Source organism: Platalea leucorodia, assembly GCF_965183815.1.
Source record: "Platalea leucorodia genome assembly, chromosome: 5".
Lineage (NCBI taxonomy): Eukaryota > Metazoa > Chordata > Aves > Pelecaniformes > Threskiornithidae > Platalea > Platalea leucorodia.
In genome coordinates, this window is record NC_138827.1 from 101,759,440 (window position 1) to 101,780,445 (window position 21,006).

At 57.9% G+C, this 21,006-nt stretch overlaps 1 protein-coding gene and 1 long non-coding RNA gene across 2 annotated transcripts; one reads left to right on the plus strand and one right to left on the minus strand.

The window, feature by feature from the left end:
* Positions 1-6,908: 6,908 nt before the first annotated feature.
* On the minus strand, positions 6,909-12,126 carry NR4A2 (nuclear receptor subfamily 4 group A member 2). Its single transcript, XM_082312494.1, has 7 exons — positions 12,038-12,126; positions 10,993-11,858; positions 10,378-10,507; positions 10,096-10,259; positions 9,504-9,706; positions 8,422-8,600; positions 6,909-8,314 (listed from the first exon to the last, which is right to left on the minus strand). Exons 2-7 carry the CDS (start codon positions 11,854-11,856, stop codon positions 8,058-8,060), a joined length of 1,797 nt encoding a protein of 598 aa, XP_082168620.1. The 5' UTR covers positions 11,857-11,858; positions 12,038-12,126; the 3' UTR covers positions 6,909-8,057.
* A 4,564-nt stretch (positions 12,127-16,690) lies between these two features.
* Positions 16,691-20,166, plus strand: LOC309590784. The gene is made up of 3 exons (XR_014228201.1): positions 16,691-16,817; positions 16,973-18,011; positions 19,414-20,166. It is a non-coding gene; the product is annotated as an uncharacterized lncRNA (long non-coding RNA).
* The last annotated feature ends 840 nt before the right edge of the window (positions 20,167-21,006 follow it).

The following is a 21,006-nucleotide window of genomic DNA, read 5'->3' on the forward strand; positions in this document are numbered from 1 at the left end:
GTATTTCTTCGTCATAGCCTTATTGCTCCCTTACAAATGATTACAGAAGTAATGTGAACACATGAAATGTATTTGTTTTTGCTAGGAAATGAAATGAAGTAAAAATTTTACAGTTCTTTAAGTTCCATAAGCTCCATCTTCAGGAATTAGCAGAAAGAGTCATTTTTATCGAGGCTTTTCAGGAGAAAAGACATCGGTATATGACTTGAAATAAATTTGTAATAGACGCAACTGTGTTTTATTGTCCTTGCTTGTGCTCTCAGTTACACAGTAGATTATTCTGGCTATAAATATCGCAAATACATGGTTTGGGCTTTCTATTCTTCAGGAGCCTCCACCATTTACATTAGATATATAGATCATATAGGTATAGTGGCATGATGCTGTGCTAACAAGTCCTTAGTTTCAGAAGTCTGTCAATGCCGGTATGCTGCTGTGCCTAAGGTTTGTAAAATCAGACTCCTGATATAAAGCAAAATTCCCAGCCAGGTCCTGGCAGTCACGGCACTACTGAAGAATCGTATCCATGTTATTTTGACACATCATCCAGGGAAATACCCAATTTTACCTTAAAACAGAAAAAAACGCTTACTATAGCATCTAGTCACTTAGCTTCTCAAAATGCTTAATTGCAGCTGTAGGGAAACATTGTGTTTTGAAAATACGATAGTCCTGGACCTTCGCTAAGTAACTTCAGTTACAAAACCACACAAAAAGCGCTGCTTACAGGAGCAGTGAGTTCTGTTTCCGCGGACTCAGCACATTCCTACTTTTACGCTTCTGTGTTTGCAATTTCTTATAACAGGAGAGTAAAACTGTCAAAACTAAGGATCCTAAACTGCTTAAATGGCTCTGAAACAAAATTACCCAACAACTTAACGATGGTACGGCTGCTTACAGAAAGGACTTTTAGAACTGGAGAGATACAAACACGAGGGTTTGTGAGGATACCTGCTAAGCCGAGCTGTGCAAAGCGATCCCCTGTGCCAGGGAGCGCCCGCGGCGGGCCGGCAGCGCGGCGGACACCCAGCCCGGCCCCGGCCCCCAGCGGAGCACCCCACGGTCGGGCTGCATCCCGGGGGATGAGGGCCGGGAGCAGGGAGCGCCCACCCCAGCAGGCTCGGGAAGCAGGGCAACCCTGCCGCCGCTGCCAGGGAGAGCCGCTGGCCTGGGCTGCCCTCCGGCCGGGGGCAAGGAGCTGTCCTGGCACCGGGCGAGGAGCAAGGGGGGATAACACCGGGAGAAAGACCTGGGATGAAAAAACGTCAACCCCTGCAAACTCGGGGACGGCCTTAAAGAGAGTAACATTTAGAAGCAATCCTACAGAATGAGCCACGTCAGCGTTAAAGAAGAGTTAAAGAGCAGCGATGCCTGCACGTCAGCGGTCCCGAATCAGGCGCAGAACCTTCCACCGGAGCTGTGCCGAGCAGCCATCGCGCGCGCGCCGGGGAAGCGTGGCACCCTGCCTCTGGGCAGCCAGGGGCTCGCCGTTTGCACCGTCTCTTTCAAAAGGCCCGTGCGTACGGTTTCCCAGGAGTGGACTTCAGTAGCCAAACAGGCAGCAGTACAGCCGCTGCAAGGCTGCGCAGGACCCGCTGCGGTGCGCGGAGCAGACCTCGCTGCGGCCGTGGTCCCTCTGCCAGCCCCGAGCGGGCTCCGGCTGCTGCTCCCTCCTCACCCCATGCTGGGATCCGCCGGGACGCAGCACCCCGCCTGCCGCCGCGGCCACGTCTTGTCCATCAAATGTCGCGGCCGCTCTCTGCCTTCCAAGCCTGGACTGAGTACAACCCAGTGGAAATGAAGGCACTGCTTTCGCCCTGAAAGGCAGACCCATCCCATTTTAGCGGTGGTTCCGCTCCCCACGCCACGGCCGGAGCCCATCCCTGGCTCCCGGTGACGTTCCCTCCCCGCAGCCGGAGCACTTCCAGAGGGGCGGACGATGTCCACTCGCTCCTCCCGCAGCAGAGCCCCTCGCTGTTGGCCTTTGAAGTTTTGCTCCAGAGCTTGTCGCTTCGCTTTATTTCTTTCTGAAGAAGCCGGAGGGTTTCTCGTTTCAAGGTACATACCTGAACTATTCGGGATGGCCGTGCCATCCGCGCAGGCCCAGCCTCTTCCCTGCTGTCCCACGCACCACCGACATCTCACCCCGGGATCTGGTACACGCGACTACCAAACCGCCGCTCGCGCAGCTCCTTCAGTAACTAAACGTAAGCACTTTCTCAGGGTTTAATGATTACAAATCCCAACCGTTTTTACATGTTTCGTTGGAGAATGGGAGCACATGGGGAAGACTTTTTGCTCTCTTTTACAACCGGATTACAGCTACGTTTTATTGTCTGCAATTCTGTCTGGGCTGTTGTAGTGTACTGTATCATTTGCACGGAACACTAAAATGATAGAATAATTAAAATTTTGGATTGATGTCTCTTTGTAGGAAACCAAGTTAGTCAAGAAAAATTAGCCAAGTAGTGTGATTTTGTATTTATTAACACGTGCGAGCCCCCATGCCTTTCATAAGATATGCAACAAGCATTAAAGGCTATTTTTGCCAGTGCTGTAGAGCAGATTTGTCCTATTACGGCCATTACTTCAATCACCAAACCCGAGGTGCTGCGATTTAGAGCATTAACCCAGCGCACACAGCAACAACCTCTGCCTGCCGAAAAACAGCCGTAATCACCGCCGCTGCTGCGAACCAGAGGGAGCAGGCTCCAGCCCCGCCGAGGGAGCCGACGTGAAAAAGCTGCCTGTCTACAGACAGAAGTTGTTCGCGTAGCATCTCTCCTCGGCAGAAACATTCGTCCCCATCACACTCTTCCTACGTTCAGAAAGCGCTCAATCGTAACAGGGGGAGCCGAGGAGAAGAGCGATGGGTGACCAAACACCCGGCGAGCGTTACTGCAGCTCTCCCCTTAGCGAGGGGCCGCACGTGGAAGGCATGCTGCGTGTAGATGTGGATAAAAATTAGAAATTATCTGAACAGACATGAGGCCCTGTTCAACTCACGTATTGTTTACATTGATCCAAAATTAGTTTTATCATCAGTCATTCTGTGGCCCGGCACGTTCTCCATCTTGCAGAAAACATTGCACTGGAAACTCAAGCAATCACAAATCACCTTGCTGAATTAAGTAGGGCTGCCTTGCCAGCACTGTAATAAACCTAATACATTTATATTGCATCTACATTAAGTTCTGGTTATGCAGAAATCCCTTTCTTTCAGATTTTTACAAATCTGTATGCCAGACATGCTTCCTTTGAAAGAGAGCCCAAGTCACCTGTTTTGTCAAAATGAGCTCTTCTGGTCATAGTTGCACCCCATTAAAATGCAATAATCCCACTATTTACCTAGACGCATACTTTGAAATAAAATAAATTAAAAAAAAAAACAAAAGCCAACACCGCAAAGCCGAAGTTTCTTTGCAGACCCACCCTCCTGCCTCCAACCCAACCCAGACCACAACAGTCTGCTGACGGCTACTCTTTACTGCTAAAACAGAGGGGCAGAGACAGGAGGAAATCAGAAAAACAGAGAAAGAGCAGACCATATAGAAAATGTCAAATATGTCAAAACATTCATGAATACCAACATCTCCCTCTGCACCATAACCAGCTGTAAAGGTTACTTAGGGCTAACATTTCAGCAAGTGCAGATTATGCAGCAGCGAGTTTACTTATACATAAAAAATCAGCTACAGGTACATCCAAAGTGCTTTTATGTATGCAGCCAGTACCGGGATTTCTACCACTAAAGAAAAGTCAGAAGGGTAAAATCACATAAAACACAGATTTCCTAGCTTTGACTGCCCGAGACATAAATTCCTCCTGGCTGCTCTCGATGTATGTGCCATATGCAATGAGGATAATTAGGTAAAGGACTAAGAAAGCAAGTGTTGCTGATTGCATTCCAAAACTAATAAAGCTCCTACACGGGTCTCGCGCCTGCAGTAATTCATCTTCCCAGCGCCTCGTTCGGGGAGGGCGGTCTCAGCACACGTCGCGACACTTGCCTGTCCCTAAGTCACCAGTTGTGAATTATATCAGAATTACCGCAGCCTAGCACAGTTTTATGGAACTCAAAACATAACACATGCAAAGCATACGTTACGTTATCCAGGCCCTCAGACAAACAAAGCTTAAATTAAATGTCACGAGTTGAATACGATGTACTGTATAAGCAAACACCTGACCTGAATTCACCCCCAGTTTGTTTGTCGCGTTTGTAAACCCCAGCGTGGCTGGGGAAATTCTGCCTTAGCGCAACCTTCTCATCCTTGAACATCAGGAGGAGAAAGGTGTCCGGCTCTGGAGGGGAGCACTGAGGCCGTCCGCAACGCAACCGCGCGGCTCCGCTGGAAACAGAAGCGTGCCTCCTCTTAGATACGTACAGCAAACTCCCTTCTTATGCACCGGTGCATTGACGGAGCAACTCTGGAGAAGACAGTGCAATTGTATGAGCAAAGAAGTTGGGTTCAAATCAGCCCAGCGGCCTGATCATGAACTACAAAGAAGGAAACCCTGCCTTTTTGTCTGCCTTCTCACAGCAGCAAGCAGAAAAAGCAGTAACAAATTTCATAATCAGCACAGAGCCAAAATAATTAAGACAGTTACTAAGCTGAAATATTGTATGCCTACAGAAGTGAAATCTTTTAATAAATCCTCCCATTGATACTACCATTTAAAAATTATTCCTTCAACTCCATATTCTGCATTGAGCTTCCACTCCAAACATTTTTCTACATGTCTCTATGCAATGCTTCTTTTTTTCTTTCCTTTCTTTTCTTTCTTTCCTTTCTTTCTTTTTTCTTTCTCTTTCCTTTCTTTCTTTTTTCTTTCTTTCCTTTCTTTCTTTTTTCCTTCTTTCTTTCCTTTCTTTCTTTTTTTTCTTCCCTTTCTTTCTTTTTTCTTTCTTCCCTTTCTTTCTTTTTTCTTTCTTTCTTTCCTTTCTTTCTTTTTTCTTTCTTTCTTTCCTTTCTTTCTTTTTTCTTTCTTCCCTTTCTTTCTTTTTTCTTTCTTTCTTCCCTTTCTTTCTTTCTTCCCTTTCTTTCTTCCCTTTCTTTCTTCCCTTTCTTTCTTTCCTTTCCTTTCTTTCTTTCCTTTCTTTCTTTCCTTTCCTTCCTTTCTTTCCTTTCCTTCCTAGGGGTCTGCAGAACAGGGGAGCCAGCAGTCCCCTCTCTCGGGGCGCAGGGGGACTCCCGCAGCCCTTCGCTCTCGGGCCTGCCCTGCGCGCGGGGGGCGAACACCCCTCGGACGGGAGAGCCCCCGGCAGCTGGAAGCGGTGCCTCCGGGCCAAGGCCACCCTGGGCGCTCGGGTCGCGGTCGGCAGCCTTGCGCCTTGCTCCCAGCCCTTTGCACCGCCGCCCCACCGGGCGCCCACCGCGCCGCAGCCGGGGCAGAAACCCACCCGGAGGGATGCGGAGCGGAGGGAAGAGCCTGGAAAGCTGCGGGAAGATGGGAGCGCTTGGCAGCTGGAGGGAAAAGCCAAGCCAGGTGTAAAATGGTTGCATGGGAGGGACAACTTCTGCTCTCCCCCAGATGCAGAGGATTAAGCACGTTAGAAAAGTTATTGCAAGGGCTGCCGAGGAAAGCGGTGGGCGAAGGCAGCCTATTGCTCAGGGGGGAGCGAGAGCAGGTGGGGACCATGCAAGGGTTAAACTCGCACCGACTTCAGCCCCGTGCCTGTGGCAAAACCCAGCTCCGGCCCGCGCTCAGCCGCGCTTAGGCAGCGCCTAACTCCGCGCCCGGCCGCGCTGGCGGCCCCGGCGCACGCCCGCAACAGGAGCGGCTTTTCTTTCTTCTCACAACTCTTTCGGTTTTATGAATTCCTCCCCTAACCAAGCCACAAAACCCCGACAAAGCCCAGGGGTCCGTTTCATCCATCGCCACCCCATCGAACAACGGCCCGGGGCTTGCCCGCACCTCCCGCTGCAAGCCGGGGGTGCTCGCCCGGCGGCGACCGGCTGCGGTCGGAAGACCGCAGCCGGTCGCCGCCGGGCGAGCACCCCCGGGGAGGGGGGATGCAGCTCCGGGATGCGTGGCTGAGAGCAGATTCAACCTGATTTCAGGGGTGGCATCCCCCCACCCCGCCCCCGGGCATTTCTTTTTTTCCTTGACGCACGAAGCTGAAGGTTTCTTAAAAAAAAACCCCAACAAGCCCGAGTTTCGTTTCCTCCTGCCTTTCCACGCGTGGGCTGCGGGGCCGGGCCACCCACGGAGCGCATCCCCGGCCACGTCGGGGCCGGAGCCCCGGGGGGGCCGCCGCTCCCCGCACCGCCCGCAAAGTTTCTAAGCCGGGCCCGGCAAAGTCGGGTTTTCAGAGGAAAATCCCGCTGGGAAGCTCCCCGGGAACCCGCGGGCTCTGCGGGGCAGCGAGCGGCCGGCCCGGGCTTTGCTCGGCTGCGGGGCCACCGCTCGCCCCAAGCCCCCCGCTTTGCTCCGCCGCGGCTGCGGGGCCACCGCTCGCCCGCCCCGTCCTGGCCCCCGACGCTGCCCCAAATCCCCCCCAAGCCAAGGTCATTAACGCGGGCGGGCGGCTGGGGCCGCGCCGCGGGGGCGGGATGCTGCGGGGAAGAAAATCTGGGAAAGGACCGACCTTCCGCCGCCGGTTCCCTCCTCCTCCTCCTCCTCCTCCTCCTCCCGCCGGGGCCCGCCCGTCCCTGCGCCGGCGGCGGGGCTGCGGTCCCCGGCTGCGGGGCGCGGCTGCGGCCGCCGCTCGCTTCGGCAGAAGGAAGACGAGATGCCGTTCGTTTACGTGTTTTATTGTTGTAAACATTAAAATTGTCTTTCTCAAAGAAAGAGTTATCGGGGGGGGGGGGGGGGGGGGGGGGAGAAAAAAATTCAGCGTTTCTAACTGTCATACACCATAGAAAAAAAGGCAGTGACTTCTCTCGTGTGCCGGACTGGAAGTATACAAAGGAAAATACTACAGAATATGGCAATATTAAAAATATTACTCGAACATAAAGTAATATATTAACCGACAATTTTAGACATTAAAAAAAACGGAACAAAACAAACCAAAAATTCAAAGTGCTCGGTAATTTCCAGGGAGTTATGTATATTATAAGCACTCTGGAAACAGTCAAAAGCTGCTGCATGCAAGATTCGTTTAGCTTTAGACAACAAAATAATCAAGATATAAACTTCTTTTTTAATCAACATCAACAGTACATACAACACTTACAAACAAGGAATGTCGGACGGTGTTTACAAACACTATGTGTCCCTTTGGGGGGGATCCCGGGGTTTGTCATACTTGTGCCCACCTATTTTACAATTGAGAAAATGTTTGAAGCTTAGATAACTACCAGTCCTTATAAAAGCTAACAGACTACATAGTGTCTGAAATACTATTTATAGAATATAGACATTACTGAAATAGCAAGTGCCTATAACATTGTCACCCTAGAATCGTCATGCTTTCCTGGTACGGAGAGATTTATTTTTCTTTCTCTTTATTCTCCCCCTTTTTTTTTTTTTTTAATTTTTTTTTTTTTTGCAAACACGTTTAGCTTTTCTTTTTAATTTTTTTTTTTTTAGAATTGTTTTCCATATTTCCTCATAAATAGGCACAGAATAATTTTTAGAAAGCCAAACTGCATCTGATAAATTTACAAGCCTTCGCCTTCTTTACTGACATGCCACCCACGCAACATTTAGGTTTTGTATATATTACAGCTTTCTTTTACAGCAGAAAACTTTAGTCTTTAGGAGGGTGAGACTTGTGGGTCACCTTAACGCTCTGCTTGTCACCGTATGAGTCTTAGCTGCGCACCCGGCGTCGCCAGATATGTTCATCTTTTTAATCAGAAGTCCTTAATAATAAACTCATTTATAAGCTGATAATAAAAAGTTTATACCATGGTATTTGTGTAGTCCATGATCTGCATCCATGAGGCCCCAGAGCCAAAACGCCCACGGACGTTCTGCCGGCAGGCGGTTAGCAAGACGGGGTGGGATGGGAGCTGGCCCCGGGGGTGCCGCTTCGGGCCCAGGCGAATTCCCCTTCCGACAGGTGAACTTTCTCTTCAGTTCAGTGGAAGTGCACGGGAAGAGTCTTAAAAAGGTAAAGTGTCCAGAAAAAGTTTGTCGATTATTGCTGGCGGTGGCACCAAGTCTTCCAGTTTCAGGTAGAAAATGCGCTGCAGGCCCTGCGTGCAAAGCGTGCGGAGTTCGGGGAGCTTCCCCAAGAGTTTGGACAAGTAGTTGGGGCGATTCAGCCCCCCGTTATTAAAAGTCACGTGGTCTTTGAGACAATTTACAATCTTGTTTTGGAGTTCTTCCACCCTCTTGGGTTCCTTCAGCCCGTGCCTCTCTGCAAAGGAGAAGGGTGCGGGACGTTACGGGGCTGGCAGGGAGAGGACGGCGGGCGGGAGGGGAGAGGAGCTGCCCGGCGGGGCCGGGCGGAGAGGGGACACCGACCTGTGACCATAGCCAGGGCAGCGATGCAGGAGAAGGCAGAGATATCGATGTTCATGTTTTGCAAGTTGGAGGAAAATTCAACGATGGAATCGATCCACTCCCCAAAGCCGCGGACGCACTGCAACCGGTGCAGGACTACCCCGTTGCAGAAGATAAGCTTGCCCTCCACTGGATTTGACCTGGAAGGAATGTGACAACTCCAAAATGAACAGATGAATGAATGAGCAAGAAAGAAAGAGAAAGAGAAGGAGAAAAAGCGAAAAGAGGCAAGAAGGGGAGAGAGAAAGAAGGGGAGAGAGAAAGAAGGGGAGAGAGAAAGAAGGGGAGAGAGAAAGAAGGGGAGAGAGAAAGAAGGGGAGAGAGAAAGAAGGGGAGAGAGAAAGAAGGGGAGAGAGAAAGAAGGGGAGAGAGAAAGAAGGGGAGAGAGAAAGAAGGGGAGAGAGAAAGAAGGGGAGAGAGAAAGAAGGGGAGAGAGAAAGAAGGGGAGAGAGAAAGAAGGGGAGAGAGAAAGAAGGGGAGAGAGAAAGAAGGGGAGAGAGAAAGAAGGGGAGAGAGAAAGAAGGGGAGAGAGAAAGAAGGGGAGAGAGAAAGAAGGGGAGAGAGAAAGAAGGGGAGAGAGAAAGAAGGGGAGAGAGAAAGAAGGGGAGAGAGAAAGAAGGGGAGAGAGAAAGAAGGGGAGAGAGAAAGAAGGGGAGAGAGAAAGAAGGGGAGAGAGAAAGAAGGGGAGAGAGAAAGAAGGGGAGAGAGAAAGAAGGGGAGAGAGAAAGAAGGGGAGAGAGAAAGAAGGGGAGAGAGAAAGAAGGGGAGAGAGAAAGAAGGGGAGAGAGAAAGAAGGGGAGAGAGAAAGAAAAATAAAATAGAAACCGTGAAAGAGGAAAAAGAGAAAGGGAGATTAAAAAAAAAAAAAAAAAAAGAGAGGATGGGGGGAGAAAAGCTAAACAACTAATTACTTGAGGAGCAATAAATGAAGGATTTAAGAGGCACCTAATTACCGAGGAGTTAATAAAGCGCAGCTCAGCGGACCCTGAAAGGCTCCGGTTCCACAGCGGCCCCGAAGCTCCCCTCGGGTCCCGGCCACGTACCTGTAGGCCAGCCGCAGCACGAAGAGCTCCAGGAAGGCGGACTCAAAGAGCAGGTCCTGGTCCGTCTTCGGCAGGTCGGTGAAGCCGGGGATTTTTTCCGCCCATCCTCGGATGATCTCCATGGAGCCGGTCAGGAGATCGTAGAACTGCTGGATGTGCTGGGTGTCGTCGCCGCTCATCTGGTAGTCGGGGTTAGCCTGGAACTGGAAATTCATTTTAAGAAGCACTTAATGAGGGTCTCTAAAGTATATAACCCGTGAAATTGCTAGCCCCGTTTCTAGCCGGGGAGCCAGGCTTTGATAACCATTAAACCCCGCTCTGGCCAGGAGGGAGATGAGACGGGCCGGGGCGACTGACGGACGGCGGAGCGGCGCTCCCGGCCGCCGCCCCCCGCGCTGGAGGGCGGCTTCTGCGCCGGCAGAGCCCCCGGGCAGAGCCCCCGGGCAGAGCCCGGCCCCGGCCCCGGCCCCGGCCCCGCTGCGGGCCCGGCGGGGCGCGGGGAGGGCGGGGGGCGCCGGGGCCGGGGCCCCTCCCCGGGCGGCGGGGGGCGGCGGGCGCCGGTAGGTGCCTACGCGAGCTCGGTCCAGCTTACCCTGGAATAGTCCAGGCTGGTCATAGCCGGGTTGGAGTCGACATGGGCTCTCACCAGCGCACTGATCAGACTCACCGGGGGAGAGGGGGGAGAGGGCTCCTGGGGGCTCTTCGGTTTGGATGGCAAGCGACCCCTCCGGCCTTTGAGGCTGTCTGTGCGCACCACTGCGGGAGAGACGGAGCTCAGCCGCCGCGCCGGGGCCGGGCCGGGCTAGGCGCGGCTCAGCTAGGCGCGGCTCAGCTAGGCGCGGCTCGGCGGGAGGCGCCGGCCCCCCGGACTCACCCTCCTTGACCATGCCGACGGCCAGGCACTTCTGGAAGCGGCAGTACTGGCAGCGGTTGCGGCGGCGCTTGTCCACCGGGCAGTTCTTGTTGGCCAGGCAGACGTACTTGGCGTTCTTCTGCACCGTGCGCTGCGGGACCGGCGGGACGGGACGGCGCATCAGCGGCCGGCCCCGAGCCCGGCCCGCTCCCCGCCTCCCCGGCCCTTCCCGTTCTCTCCTTTTCCCTTTTTCTTTTTTTTTTTTGGTCTTTTTTTTTTTTTTTTTCTTTCCCAGGGCATTTAACAGGAGAAAATTGATAGCGTTAACATTTGAGCTAACCCCGCAGCTCCGAGCTGTGTTTTATATGCCAAGAGGAGGGAAGGAGACGCTGGGTAAATACAAATCCGTGGGCATTCATATTATTTACATTCCTTGGAGACCTCCTCTATTTAAAATGATAAGATTATTCAATCAGGATGGTGAAATAAAGAGATCACTTAATTTTACCAGAGGGAATTCTGTTCCACTTGGTTAGCTCAGACACGGTTCTCTGTCCTAACCAATTTCCATCTGAAGGGGAAAGCGGCTCCTCGCCCCGCCGGGTCCCCCCGCCGCCCTGCCCGCCGCCCGCTCACCTTGAAGAAGCCCTTGCAGCCCTCGCAGGTGCGGACGCCGTAGTGCTGGCAGGCAGCGTTGTCCCCGCAGACGGCGCAGAGCCCCTCGTTGGAGGGGGACCCCCGGGAGGGCGGCGAGGGCACCTGGCTGTCCAGCAGCTGGGGAGCGTGGCCCAGCTGCAGCCCGGGGAAGGCCATGGAGGGCTGCTTGCGGATGGGGTTGGGGACGGCGAAGGCCTGGCCGTCCACGGCGTGGTGGGCCCCGGCCGGCTCGGGGTTCATGGGGACGTGGAGGGGCCCGTCGAAGCGCATCTGGCAGCTGGAGACGGGGGTGCCGGGGGGTGACTGCTTGAAGGAGAAGAGGGAGAGGCGGGAGACGGGCGTTTTGCGCTGCTCGATCATGTGCGTGGTGGCCACGTAGTTGGGGTGGAAGTTGTGCAGGGAGCCGGGGTCGTCCCACATGGGGCCGTGCTGCACCTGGAAGCCGGGCGTGGAGGGGGTCGGGGGCGACGAGGGCTTGTAGTACACGGAGCCTGAGTGGGACATCATCTCCTCGGACTGGGGGGGGAGGTGGCCGTGCTGCTGGTAGCCGTGCATCTGAATGTCTTCCACCTTAATGGAGGACTGCTGTCCGGAGAGGGGCATTTGGTACAAGCAAGGTGGCTTCACGTCGTAGCTTGTGTTGTAGTTGTCCATAAAGGTACTGAAGCTGGGGAGAGAAGTGGTGGCAGTGATTTCAGTGTTGGTGAGGTCCATGCTAAACTTGACAAACTCCGGAGTTAAGAAATCGGAGCTGTATTCTCCCGAAGAGTGGTAACTGTAGCTCTGGGAGGCCGGGCTGGCTCCTTGCGGCGAGGACCCATACTGAGCCTGAACACAGGGCATGGCTGGAAACGAAACAGGGTCATGTAGACTCGGCCGCGCCGCCGCGCTCCCCCCGCGCCGCTCCGCGCCGCTCCGCCGGCCGCCGCGCAGGGGAGGAGTGGGGGGGAGGCGAGCGGCGGGTCCCGGCGGCCGCCCCCCCCCGCCCCGGTGCCGCGGAGCCGCAGGAGGGGAGCGCACAAACCTTCGGGCGAGTTAGCGGCGTTTTCGGGGGAGCTGAAGGCGGACAGCGTCGGAGGTCAGCGGGGAGCGAAGTTTCCGCGGGTTCAGCAGCGGGAGGAGGGCTCCAGCCTGCCCAGCGCGCCGGCTGAAAGACAGACACACGGACCCGCTCCGCAGCTGCCCGCCGCCGCCACCGGCCGCGGGGCGAGCACCGGCCGCGGGGCGAGCACCGGCCCCTGCCCGCGGCGCGGCCCGGCGCCCCCGCGGTGCGGAGCGGTGCGGAGCGGAGCGGGGCAGGGCCCGCTCGCCCCGGAGCCCCCCGGGAGCTGCGCTCGTTCTGCTGCTGGTTTTTTTTTTTTTCTCCTTTTCCCCTCTTTTTTTAACCGGGAAGAAAACTTGGGGCGGGCCGGCACCGGCGCCCGCGGAGCCGGGCGGGTTTGCCCGCGGGTCGCGGCCGGGAGAAGCCGCTCCCTTCGCTTCTCCGTCCCGGCCGGCGGAGCGGCGAGCGCCGGGGAGGCGCGGGTGTCCCCGCCGCGGGGGGCTCGGCTCCCCGCGGCACCGGGAGCCGGGTGCGGTGACAGCCGCGGCCCCGCACGCGGCGGGTGACAGCCGCCCACGGGACCCCCGCGGCGCCTCCCGGTGCCCCCCGCGCTGGAGAGGCGCCGGGCGCTGCGGGGCACCCCGCTCCCACGGGCGCTCGGCGCCGCCGCCGCTCCCCCCCCCCCCCCCCCCGGCACCCCCGCACCCCACGCGCGTGGGCACCCACCGGAGAGCGGAGACCTGTGCATGCATCCAAGTGCCGGGACGCGGCACGGCGGGACACGACAGGTCGCGACAGGACACGAGACGCGGCGGCGGGACGCGGCGCGGCGGGGCGGCGGCGGGCGAGCGGCGGCGGCGGGCGAGCGGCGGCGGCCGGAGTGCCCCGTCCCGCAATGTGCCTTTGTTTATGTGGGCTCCCTCTGCCACAGCCAACGTGCGCCTCGAGCCCCCGCGCGTCACCGCGCGTCAGCGCCGCCCGCCCAATCAGCGGCGAGAGGGGCCGGGCCTCCCCCGCCCCCTTGGCCGAGCGCTCCCTTTGGTAAATTTCCGACGGTGACATCACGCCGCGGGACACGCCCACGCCCCCCCGGCCCCTCCAGCGCGAGGGGGCGTGGCCTCATTTGCATAGAGGGCGGTGGCGTCACCCGGGGAAAAAGTGAGAACGGGGCGTGGCGGCGCGTGTCTCCCACCCCCCCACCACACACACACGCGCACACACACACACACACACACACACACTCTTGCGTCACCATTGACGCAACCACCCGGCGCGCCAAAAATAGCGCGCGCCCCGACGGGAGCTCCCGGGCCCTCGGGGGCGCGGCTCCGCGGGTCTGGGGGCTCCCCGCCGCCCCCCCACCTCGCGTTTTTTGGGGAAAACCCCGTCTTTTCGGAAGCCAACGGGAGCCCGGAGCCGCGCATCCGCTCCGCGCCGCCCGGCGTCCGTCGCCTCCGGTTCTCCCGAGCCGCGCGGACGCGCTCGTTTCCATCTCCCACGCGACGTCGAAGCGGGTTTTATTGTTTATCCCCCTGCAGCGCTGCGCGCGCGCAGCCCCTCTGGCTTGCGCCATTAATAGCACACGTTGGGGTCAGGGTGGCTGCGGAAAGGGGGGGGCAGGGTGCAAAGCAGAAATGGTTCGGTGTAATTAAGCGCGTTGCACTTATCAGAAACTTATCAGGAATCTTAATTTTGCAGGTCCGGCCGGCATGGGCCGCGATGGCGCGCGGGGCTGCGGCGGGGTTCCGCACCTTCCGAAGAGGCCGTGGAGGGAGGGCAGCGCTCGGCCTCTCCGCGGTGGGCTCCGGGAAGCGGCTCCGGACGCCGACCCCGGGCCCCTCTGCTGCGGCCCGGCCTGCGAAAAGAAAGGCCGAGGTCAGGTAACGGCACGGCCTCCCTTCCCGCGGCCAGGCCCGGCGGCAGCGGCTCTCACGCGCGAGGCCCGGCGCCTCTGCTCCCGGGTGCTTCTCCTCCAAGGTTCAGCAGGCCGCAGCGCGCGCGGTCGTGAAGGCTGGGACGGGATCCTGCACCTCGGACTGAGGACCGTTCCGTGCAGAGCGACGGAATAAAAGCCGAGGCACCCAGCGCCGTGCCGCCTGAACCTAAAAAGCCAATATTCTCAACGCAAAATCCTTGCCTTACATAAAAAGCCCACGAAGCACTTAAATATGAATGGTTTCTGTGAAGCTGCCATCATTCCTTCCTCATACGCTCCTCTTGCTGTCAGTCACTCATCGCTCTCACGTTGAAAACGCTTTTCCCTTTAAGCTTACGCTGTAAAAACCCAAACACCCAAGGCAGACTGCCTCCCACCGTCTGGCTCGCTCGCACGCAGAAAGATCATTTCCACGTCGTGGTTATATTCCCTTGCTACTACAGAGTTACTACTGAGATTTGTCCAAGGGGAGACGAGATGATAAAGATCAGCGGAGAAACCGTAGCAGGCCGTAAGGTGCCTCTGATCTGCCAGGACCATCGCAAACACCCTTTTGCTGGCCGGCCAGCGGAGGATGCGCTGCTTTGGCTTCGGCCGACGGCGCGCACCCGACGGGCGCAGGAGCAGCTCGGCCGCCCCGCGTCCCCTCGGCGCCCGGGCCCCCCGCCGCCGAGCTGCCGCGCCAGGGCCGGCGCCGGGCACGGCACAACGGGGCGGCCGGGCTGCAGTTCCAACAGCACGGGAGAAACTTGCTGCGAAGGCCCTTATAGGGATAAGTAATACATCTAATTACCATATCCTTAGAATAGATGTAATATAAATTTCATTACTCACTTAAAAGTTCTAAAGTTAACAGCATAAACTTGAAGTTGAGTAATTAAGTAATCCTTATATAGACACTTATTAAAGTATTTATACATATTATCTTAAATCTACATCTATCATTTTGCCAATTAAAATTAGGACTTTAATTGCAATTAAGTAATTTAATTGCCAATTGAACAGCAAAATTGCTAAGTGACTAATTTTAATGCCTATTTTAATTACCAATCATGACTGGGGAGGGAGCTAATCAAGCAGTATCAGAGTAATGATGTGAAAAAAAAGGGAGAACAAACATTCAAGACTACATGCTTTTAAAAAAGAACTCTAAATTAAATAAATGCAAACACAATTTTATACATGTGGGGAAATGCTGTATTTTGGTATCTAAACAGGCGAGCACAAAGAAGACATTTAATTAGAAAGAGCCGCCGCTCTGCCCCGGAGTACGGGCGAGGAAGAGCCCCTCGCCCCTCGTCTCCGCATCGCTGGCCCTGGGAGGCGGCCCGAGGCCCGGCGCGGCTGGGCGTTGTGCACGGTCGCTAACTCGCAGGCTGCGCTCCTGCGAAAAGCAGCGCTTAAAACCCCAAAAGCTGGTAAATTTAAGGAGACAGCAGAGCCCTCCAACGCCAGACCCAAGGCAACGGGGCGGCACTGATGGGCCAGAGGCCAGCGGTCCAGAGAGCTCCGTGCCGAAAAGGCCTCGGCGGCGGCGGCTGCAGCCCCCCGAGCCGCGTGGGACCCTCGCCTTCCCTGCGGCGGGCGGGACACGCGTGTGCACGCACGGTGCCATCGCTGGTCCCGCTCCCTCCCGTCGGGGGATAAACGACGCAAAGGTGAGTCACAAGCATTGTTGACCCCGAACGGCCCGTACAGGAGGACCGTCCTCAAGCATACCCCAAAAAGTAAAAATCCGCCTTCCCGAAGGCTCCACCCAGCCTTAGCAAGGGTTTCCAGCTCATGAGAACGGCTCCCGGAGGAGGCTGCCCTGCGGCCGGCCCCCGGCCCTGCTTGGGGAGCCAGCTGTGCCCAGCCTGCTGCAGGTACCCTCCCTCCCAACAAAAGCGCAAAACTTCGTGTCGTTCCCATCTGTGAGCGCAGCAAATTCCCAGGGTCTAAAGGAAAGTTACGGTGTTCGTTTAAGATTAAGAAGCGCAGGAACTGATTTGTGGCAGCGGTAGTTGTACATCTATTAGTAGAGGGACCGTAACTGGAGCAGGTCCCCATGACTGAGTTTGCCTTGCTGCGGCCACGAGGGCAGCAGCCGCCCAGGCAGGCAGGGCCGCAGCACCCGGGGCGCGCGGCTGTCCCGGTCCCGGCTGCGACAGAGTTAATTTTCTTCCTAGGAGCTGGTACAGTGCCGTGGTTTGGATTTAGGATGAGAATAATGTCGATAACACACTGACGTTTCAGTTGTTGCCAAGTAGTGTTTATACGGGTCAAGGGCTTTCCAGCTTCCCCTGCTCTGCCCGGTGCACAAGGAGCTGGGAGGGGGCACAGCCAGGGCACAGCTGGCCCACACTGGCCCAAGGGCTATTCCATACCCTATGGGTCATGCCCAGTATATGAACTGGGGGAGCTGGCCGGGGGGCAGCGATGGCCGCTCGGGGACGGGCTGGGCATCGCTCAGCGGGTGGTGAGTAACTGCATTGTGCGTCACTTGTTTTGTACAGTCTTTTCTCATTATTACTATTTTCTCTTCCTCTGCTGCCCTATTAAACTGTCTTTATCTCAAGCCACAGGTTTTACTTTTTTTTTCCGGTTCCCTCCCCCATCCCACCCCTCCGGGGGCGGGAGGGCGAGCGAGCGGCCCGGTGGTGCTCAGTTTCCGACGGGGGTTAAACCACGACAACCGGCGCTGCTGCAGCCAGCGCCGAGGGCAGCAGCCAGCGTGGCCGGACACGGTCAGCGCCGCGGCCAGCACCCGCGGTGACTGCAGCACATCATGAGCTCCGTGAAACACCTACCTCCGGCGTTTTATTAATGCATAAAGTCTGAACTATGGTATGTACTTGGCAGTCTTGGCCGTCACGGTATTGCAGGAACTCGCTCTGCACAAAGCGACCGTTTGTTTGGTACACGGGCAACCCCAGCTTCGGCTCCTCGGTCAGAGGAGCGTCCCGTGGCAGCCTCATGCGTTTGCTCCTTCCCTTCTGCAGGCCAGCGAGCCTCGGCTGGCGCCCGTGCACGACCGGGACCCCGTTTGCGTGGTCCGTACGAAGAGGGTGCTGCACCGGCAATGCAACTTCTGCGCCTGGCCCTCCCCTGTGCAAACACACCTTCAGCACTCGAGTCACCCACCCGCGCCCTGTCTGCCCCGGGGCGAGTGCTTCAGGATGACGTTTTGGGAGGGGGAAGCTTGGTTTCCTCTTCAACACAGCAGAAGTTGAGGACTTACAAAAAGGCGCCCGACGGAAGGCACGATGTGTACGAGCGGCTGCTACTACTTGTATCAGGAACCCCCGCCACAGCCCGGACCCCGTCACCCTGCCTGGGGACGAGGCTGCGGAGAAGGCGGCACCGGGCCCCCAGAGCACGCACGGCCCGCTCCCGCTTCGTGACCACCGCCGCTGCAGAGGGGTGTTCACACTGATACGCACCGGTGTCATCACCGAGAGATCCAAAACAAGTAGCACCCCTTCAGTGAATACCTTCCAGAGGGAAAGAGGGCCAAAGCATCTCTTTGTCCGATTTCACTTTCACACTTCTTTACGTGAGGTGCGAAGTCCCCAGACGCAAGGCCAAGCGGAGGAGGCAGGCTGCACGGCAGGCACAAGCCTTGCGCTGGCGCCCGCCCGCCGCGGCCGCGCCTGGCCCCGGCGCCGCCAGAGATGGGCCGAAGATCAGCATCGTGGCTGCGCTGACCGCACCGACCGCCCCGCCGGGACGGGCTGAGAGCTCCGGCCCCGGAGCAGCAGAGCCGGAGCGCGGGCGCACGCGTTCCCGCGGGGACGCTCGGGCCTCCGCGCAGCCAGCGAGGAGCGGTGACAGCGGCAGAGCCCCGACGTGGCAGCACCGGCGCCGTCGGAGCGCAGCGGGGCTCATTTCCAGGCTCGGACGCGAACGGAGCGGCTCACGAGCACTCCGTGATCCCCCTTGTATCGTCCTAAAACTTCCAAGGAGCATCATCCCCCTTTCTTTCCTGCTCTCAGTCCACTCCTGAAACTCAGTCGTGCTGGCGGTATCAGAGGATACAAGGTATTTATTACGGTAATGTTTATTTCCGCTTATATTCTTATTAGCATGCGATTACTCCATGGAAGGCCATAAAGCTGTATTTCCCGTTATTATTACCGGCAGGCAAGCACAACGGGCCGCACGTCTCCGTCTGCCCGCTCCGCCGAGGCCCGCAACGCACGCCGGTGTTCGCAGCGTTTGGACCCGCCTGGCCTCGGCAGCGGGGTCCGCCGGGCGCCGCGCCGCCTCCCGCGCCCCCGGGGCCGCGCCCGCTCCGTCGCCTTCGAGGCGAGGGGCGCGGCGGCACGTGCTGCCCGCCGTACGCCCCCTGCCCACCCGCGCCCGAGCTGCGCTGGGCACCCCCGGCCCGCCCCGGCCATCCGGCTGCGCGGGGCCGCGCCCGCCGCCCCCCACCGCGCCCCGGGGCCGCCCGCCGCCGCCCCGGCCCGCCCCGCCCCGCCGCTACCTGCCTGCGCCGCCGCTGCCGGCGGGGCGGGGCGGGGCGGCCGGCAGCCCGCAGCCCGGGGGCCGGGGGCCGGGGGCCGGGGGCCGGGGGCCGCCGCCGCCGCGCCCCCTCGCAGCTGCCGCCGCCGCCGCCGCCGCCAAGCGCGTCATCGCCCGTCATCGCCGCGGCCCCGTGACGGCAGCGCCGGCGGGAGCGGCCCGGCCCCGCGGGCGGGGGGGTGCGGGCGGCGGGGCGGGGGCGGCCCCGGCAGCGCTGCGAGGGGCTCCCCGCCATCGCCCCCCGCCCGGCCCCGGGGGGGGGGGGGGCTGCGGGGCCGGCCGGTTTCGGGGTTCTCCCCGCGGCCCCCGCCGCTGCGGCCGGCCCGGCCCCCGCAGCCCGGCCCCCGCAGCCCGGCCCCCGCAGCCCGGCGCCCCGCGGCCCTGCGGGCGGAGGGTCCCGGCCGGGGCGTGGCGGGGTGCTGTCAGCCCAGCGGCCTCGGGATGGCACCCGCTCCAGAAAACCGACTATTTTAAGTACCTCGCAAAGTTTTCTTACATAAAACACACATCTATATACTTAAACACCCCCCCCACGCATGCATACTACAGCGCGTACGTAGATCGGATTTTTCACTTGGCACTGTTTTCCTAAAAGGTTTGAAAATGCCAAAAGTAGTAACTATGCTGCAGAGCCTATTATAGCTTCTCGTTTGCTATTCATTCCTGAATTTCTGCTATCCGACAAGGACGCCAGCCAGGTTGGGATAACGGCAAAACAACCCCAGGCTGGTCCCAGGAACGGCACCGGCCCCTTTGCCGGCGCGGGGAAGGCGACGGGGAAGAGGCGGCAGCCGCCCACCGCCGCCTTGTCAGCGGGTCAGGGAATGACGGCAGGAAAGCAAAGCTGCACCGCTCCAGCTCCTCAAGTCACTTTGCTTCCAGTAGAATATATGAATGTAATTACACTTTTTTCCCCCAGAACCGATGCATGCAGGCCATGGAGCTGCAGGCGGATCCGATGCTCCCAGGTAAGCGGCTGGCCGGGGGCTGGGGCACCTGCCGGGCCAGGCGTATTTGGCCACCGACGCCAGGAGCGCGCAGCCCTTGAAGAAGGCGGCCGTCGGAGCGGGAAGGGCTGGCTCCCCGCGGGGAGCGCGACCAGGCTGCTCCCGGGGACGGCCTGGAGTACGAGCAAGCCATCCGTATTTCACAGCCCAAGATTTCCAAGTCCTCTCACTGTTCACTACCCTGTTTCGCGTTTTCCTCCTGAGGCCGTGGCCAGGAGCTCTCGCTGGTGGATGGTAGCAGGAGCAGCAGATATCTGACTCCAATTGCCAGGGCCGGCTACCGAGCATCTAAAGGGGGCCTCTTCCCCCTGCCCCGTGCGTTTCCGTGGCCAAGAAGCCCCCGTTAGCAACGCACGAGAAGTCAGGGTGGCGAAGGCAACGCAGAGCATCCCGGAGGCCGGCGCCTGGCTGCAGCGACGGTGGAGGCGGCCGGGGTCCGCGCTAGCCATCGCCTGGCTTGTTTGGGAATTGTCTCAGGGATTGGTTCCAGGCTGCTCTGCCAGCACGGGAAACCCCCAAAAAATGTCACTTGAGTGAGGTATTTATGCCACAAGCACTCTAAAATAGCATAATTACACATTGTTTTCCCCGTATTTTGGTAATTAGCTGACAAAACACACAGGAATCTGGTTTAATTAACTACTCCCTTTAAGTGAAATCCTTTTTGTTGTTTTAAGTGAAATCCTCTCTTGCTTTGGGAGGGATTTTCTCAACATATCTGGGATCCTTCCCCCTCACACAGCCCTCCGAAATACATTCCCTGGAAGACACTGCCATGTTCGACTGCGGGAAAACAAAAAACCACAGAATTTGGCAAAAGGGGCAGGTGCTGCTGGCCCCGTCCCCAGAGGGACAACGCCGTCCCGGGGTCCTCGTGTGTGCTGGGGCCGGCGGCGAGCTCCGACAGTGCCTCCGGGTCTGCCCGGGGCCGGCGCAGCCCAGAGCTGGAGCCAGGAAAGGCGCTTGACACAAACCCGAGTATTTTTCCTCCCAAGATGTTTTTCATTACTGCAGCCTCCTAACAACAGCGTGAGGTTGCTCCGGACTCGGTATCGGGAGCCCCATCCGCGGGTGCCAGAACCGCCTGTGCGAGAGAGGGTGTTTCTCGGGACACCACGGCATCGTTATCTTCCATCCTGCGTTGCGGTCGCTTGCATAAAGCCTCGCAGATGTGAAACATAATGCCGGAGGAATGTCTGGTTTGACCGAGTTACCGGGAGTCTATTTCTGTAATCCCCAATTAGCAACAGTTTGTCAAAGTCCTCTCAAACAGTTTACTGTGGGACGGACCGGCTGCCAAAGGCAGGGAGGGTTTGGCCCGCTGAATTCACCGCCGCGGAGGATGGCCGCGAGCCCTCGCTCGCTGAAGCCGTTGCGTGCAAAGCCGTCGTGGTTTCCAAGAGGTGGATGTGCGGCCTGCCTTGGCGGGGGAGGTAGGCAGCGGTGCCGCCGGCCTCGCCGGCACTGCCGCGGCGCTTGAGGCCCAGTCCCGCCCCGTCACTCAA

Bases quoted from the DNA above. Each gene is read 5' to 3' on its own strand.
- NR4A2 (XM_082312494.1), bottom strand. From the start codon at position 11,856: ATGCCCTGTGTTCAGGCTCAGTATGGGTCCTCGCCGCAAGGAGCCAGC. The intron at 10,260-10,377 runs GTGAGTCCGGGG...TCTCTCCCGCAG, and splicing joins CGTCGGCATGGTCAAGGAGG to TGGTGCGCACAGACAGCCTC. The intron at 8,601-9,503 runs GTACGTGGCCGG...CATTCCTTCCAG, and splicing joins GTGCTGCGGCTGGCCTACAG to GTCAAATCCAGTGGAGGGCA.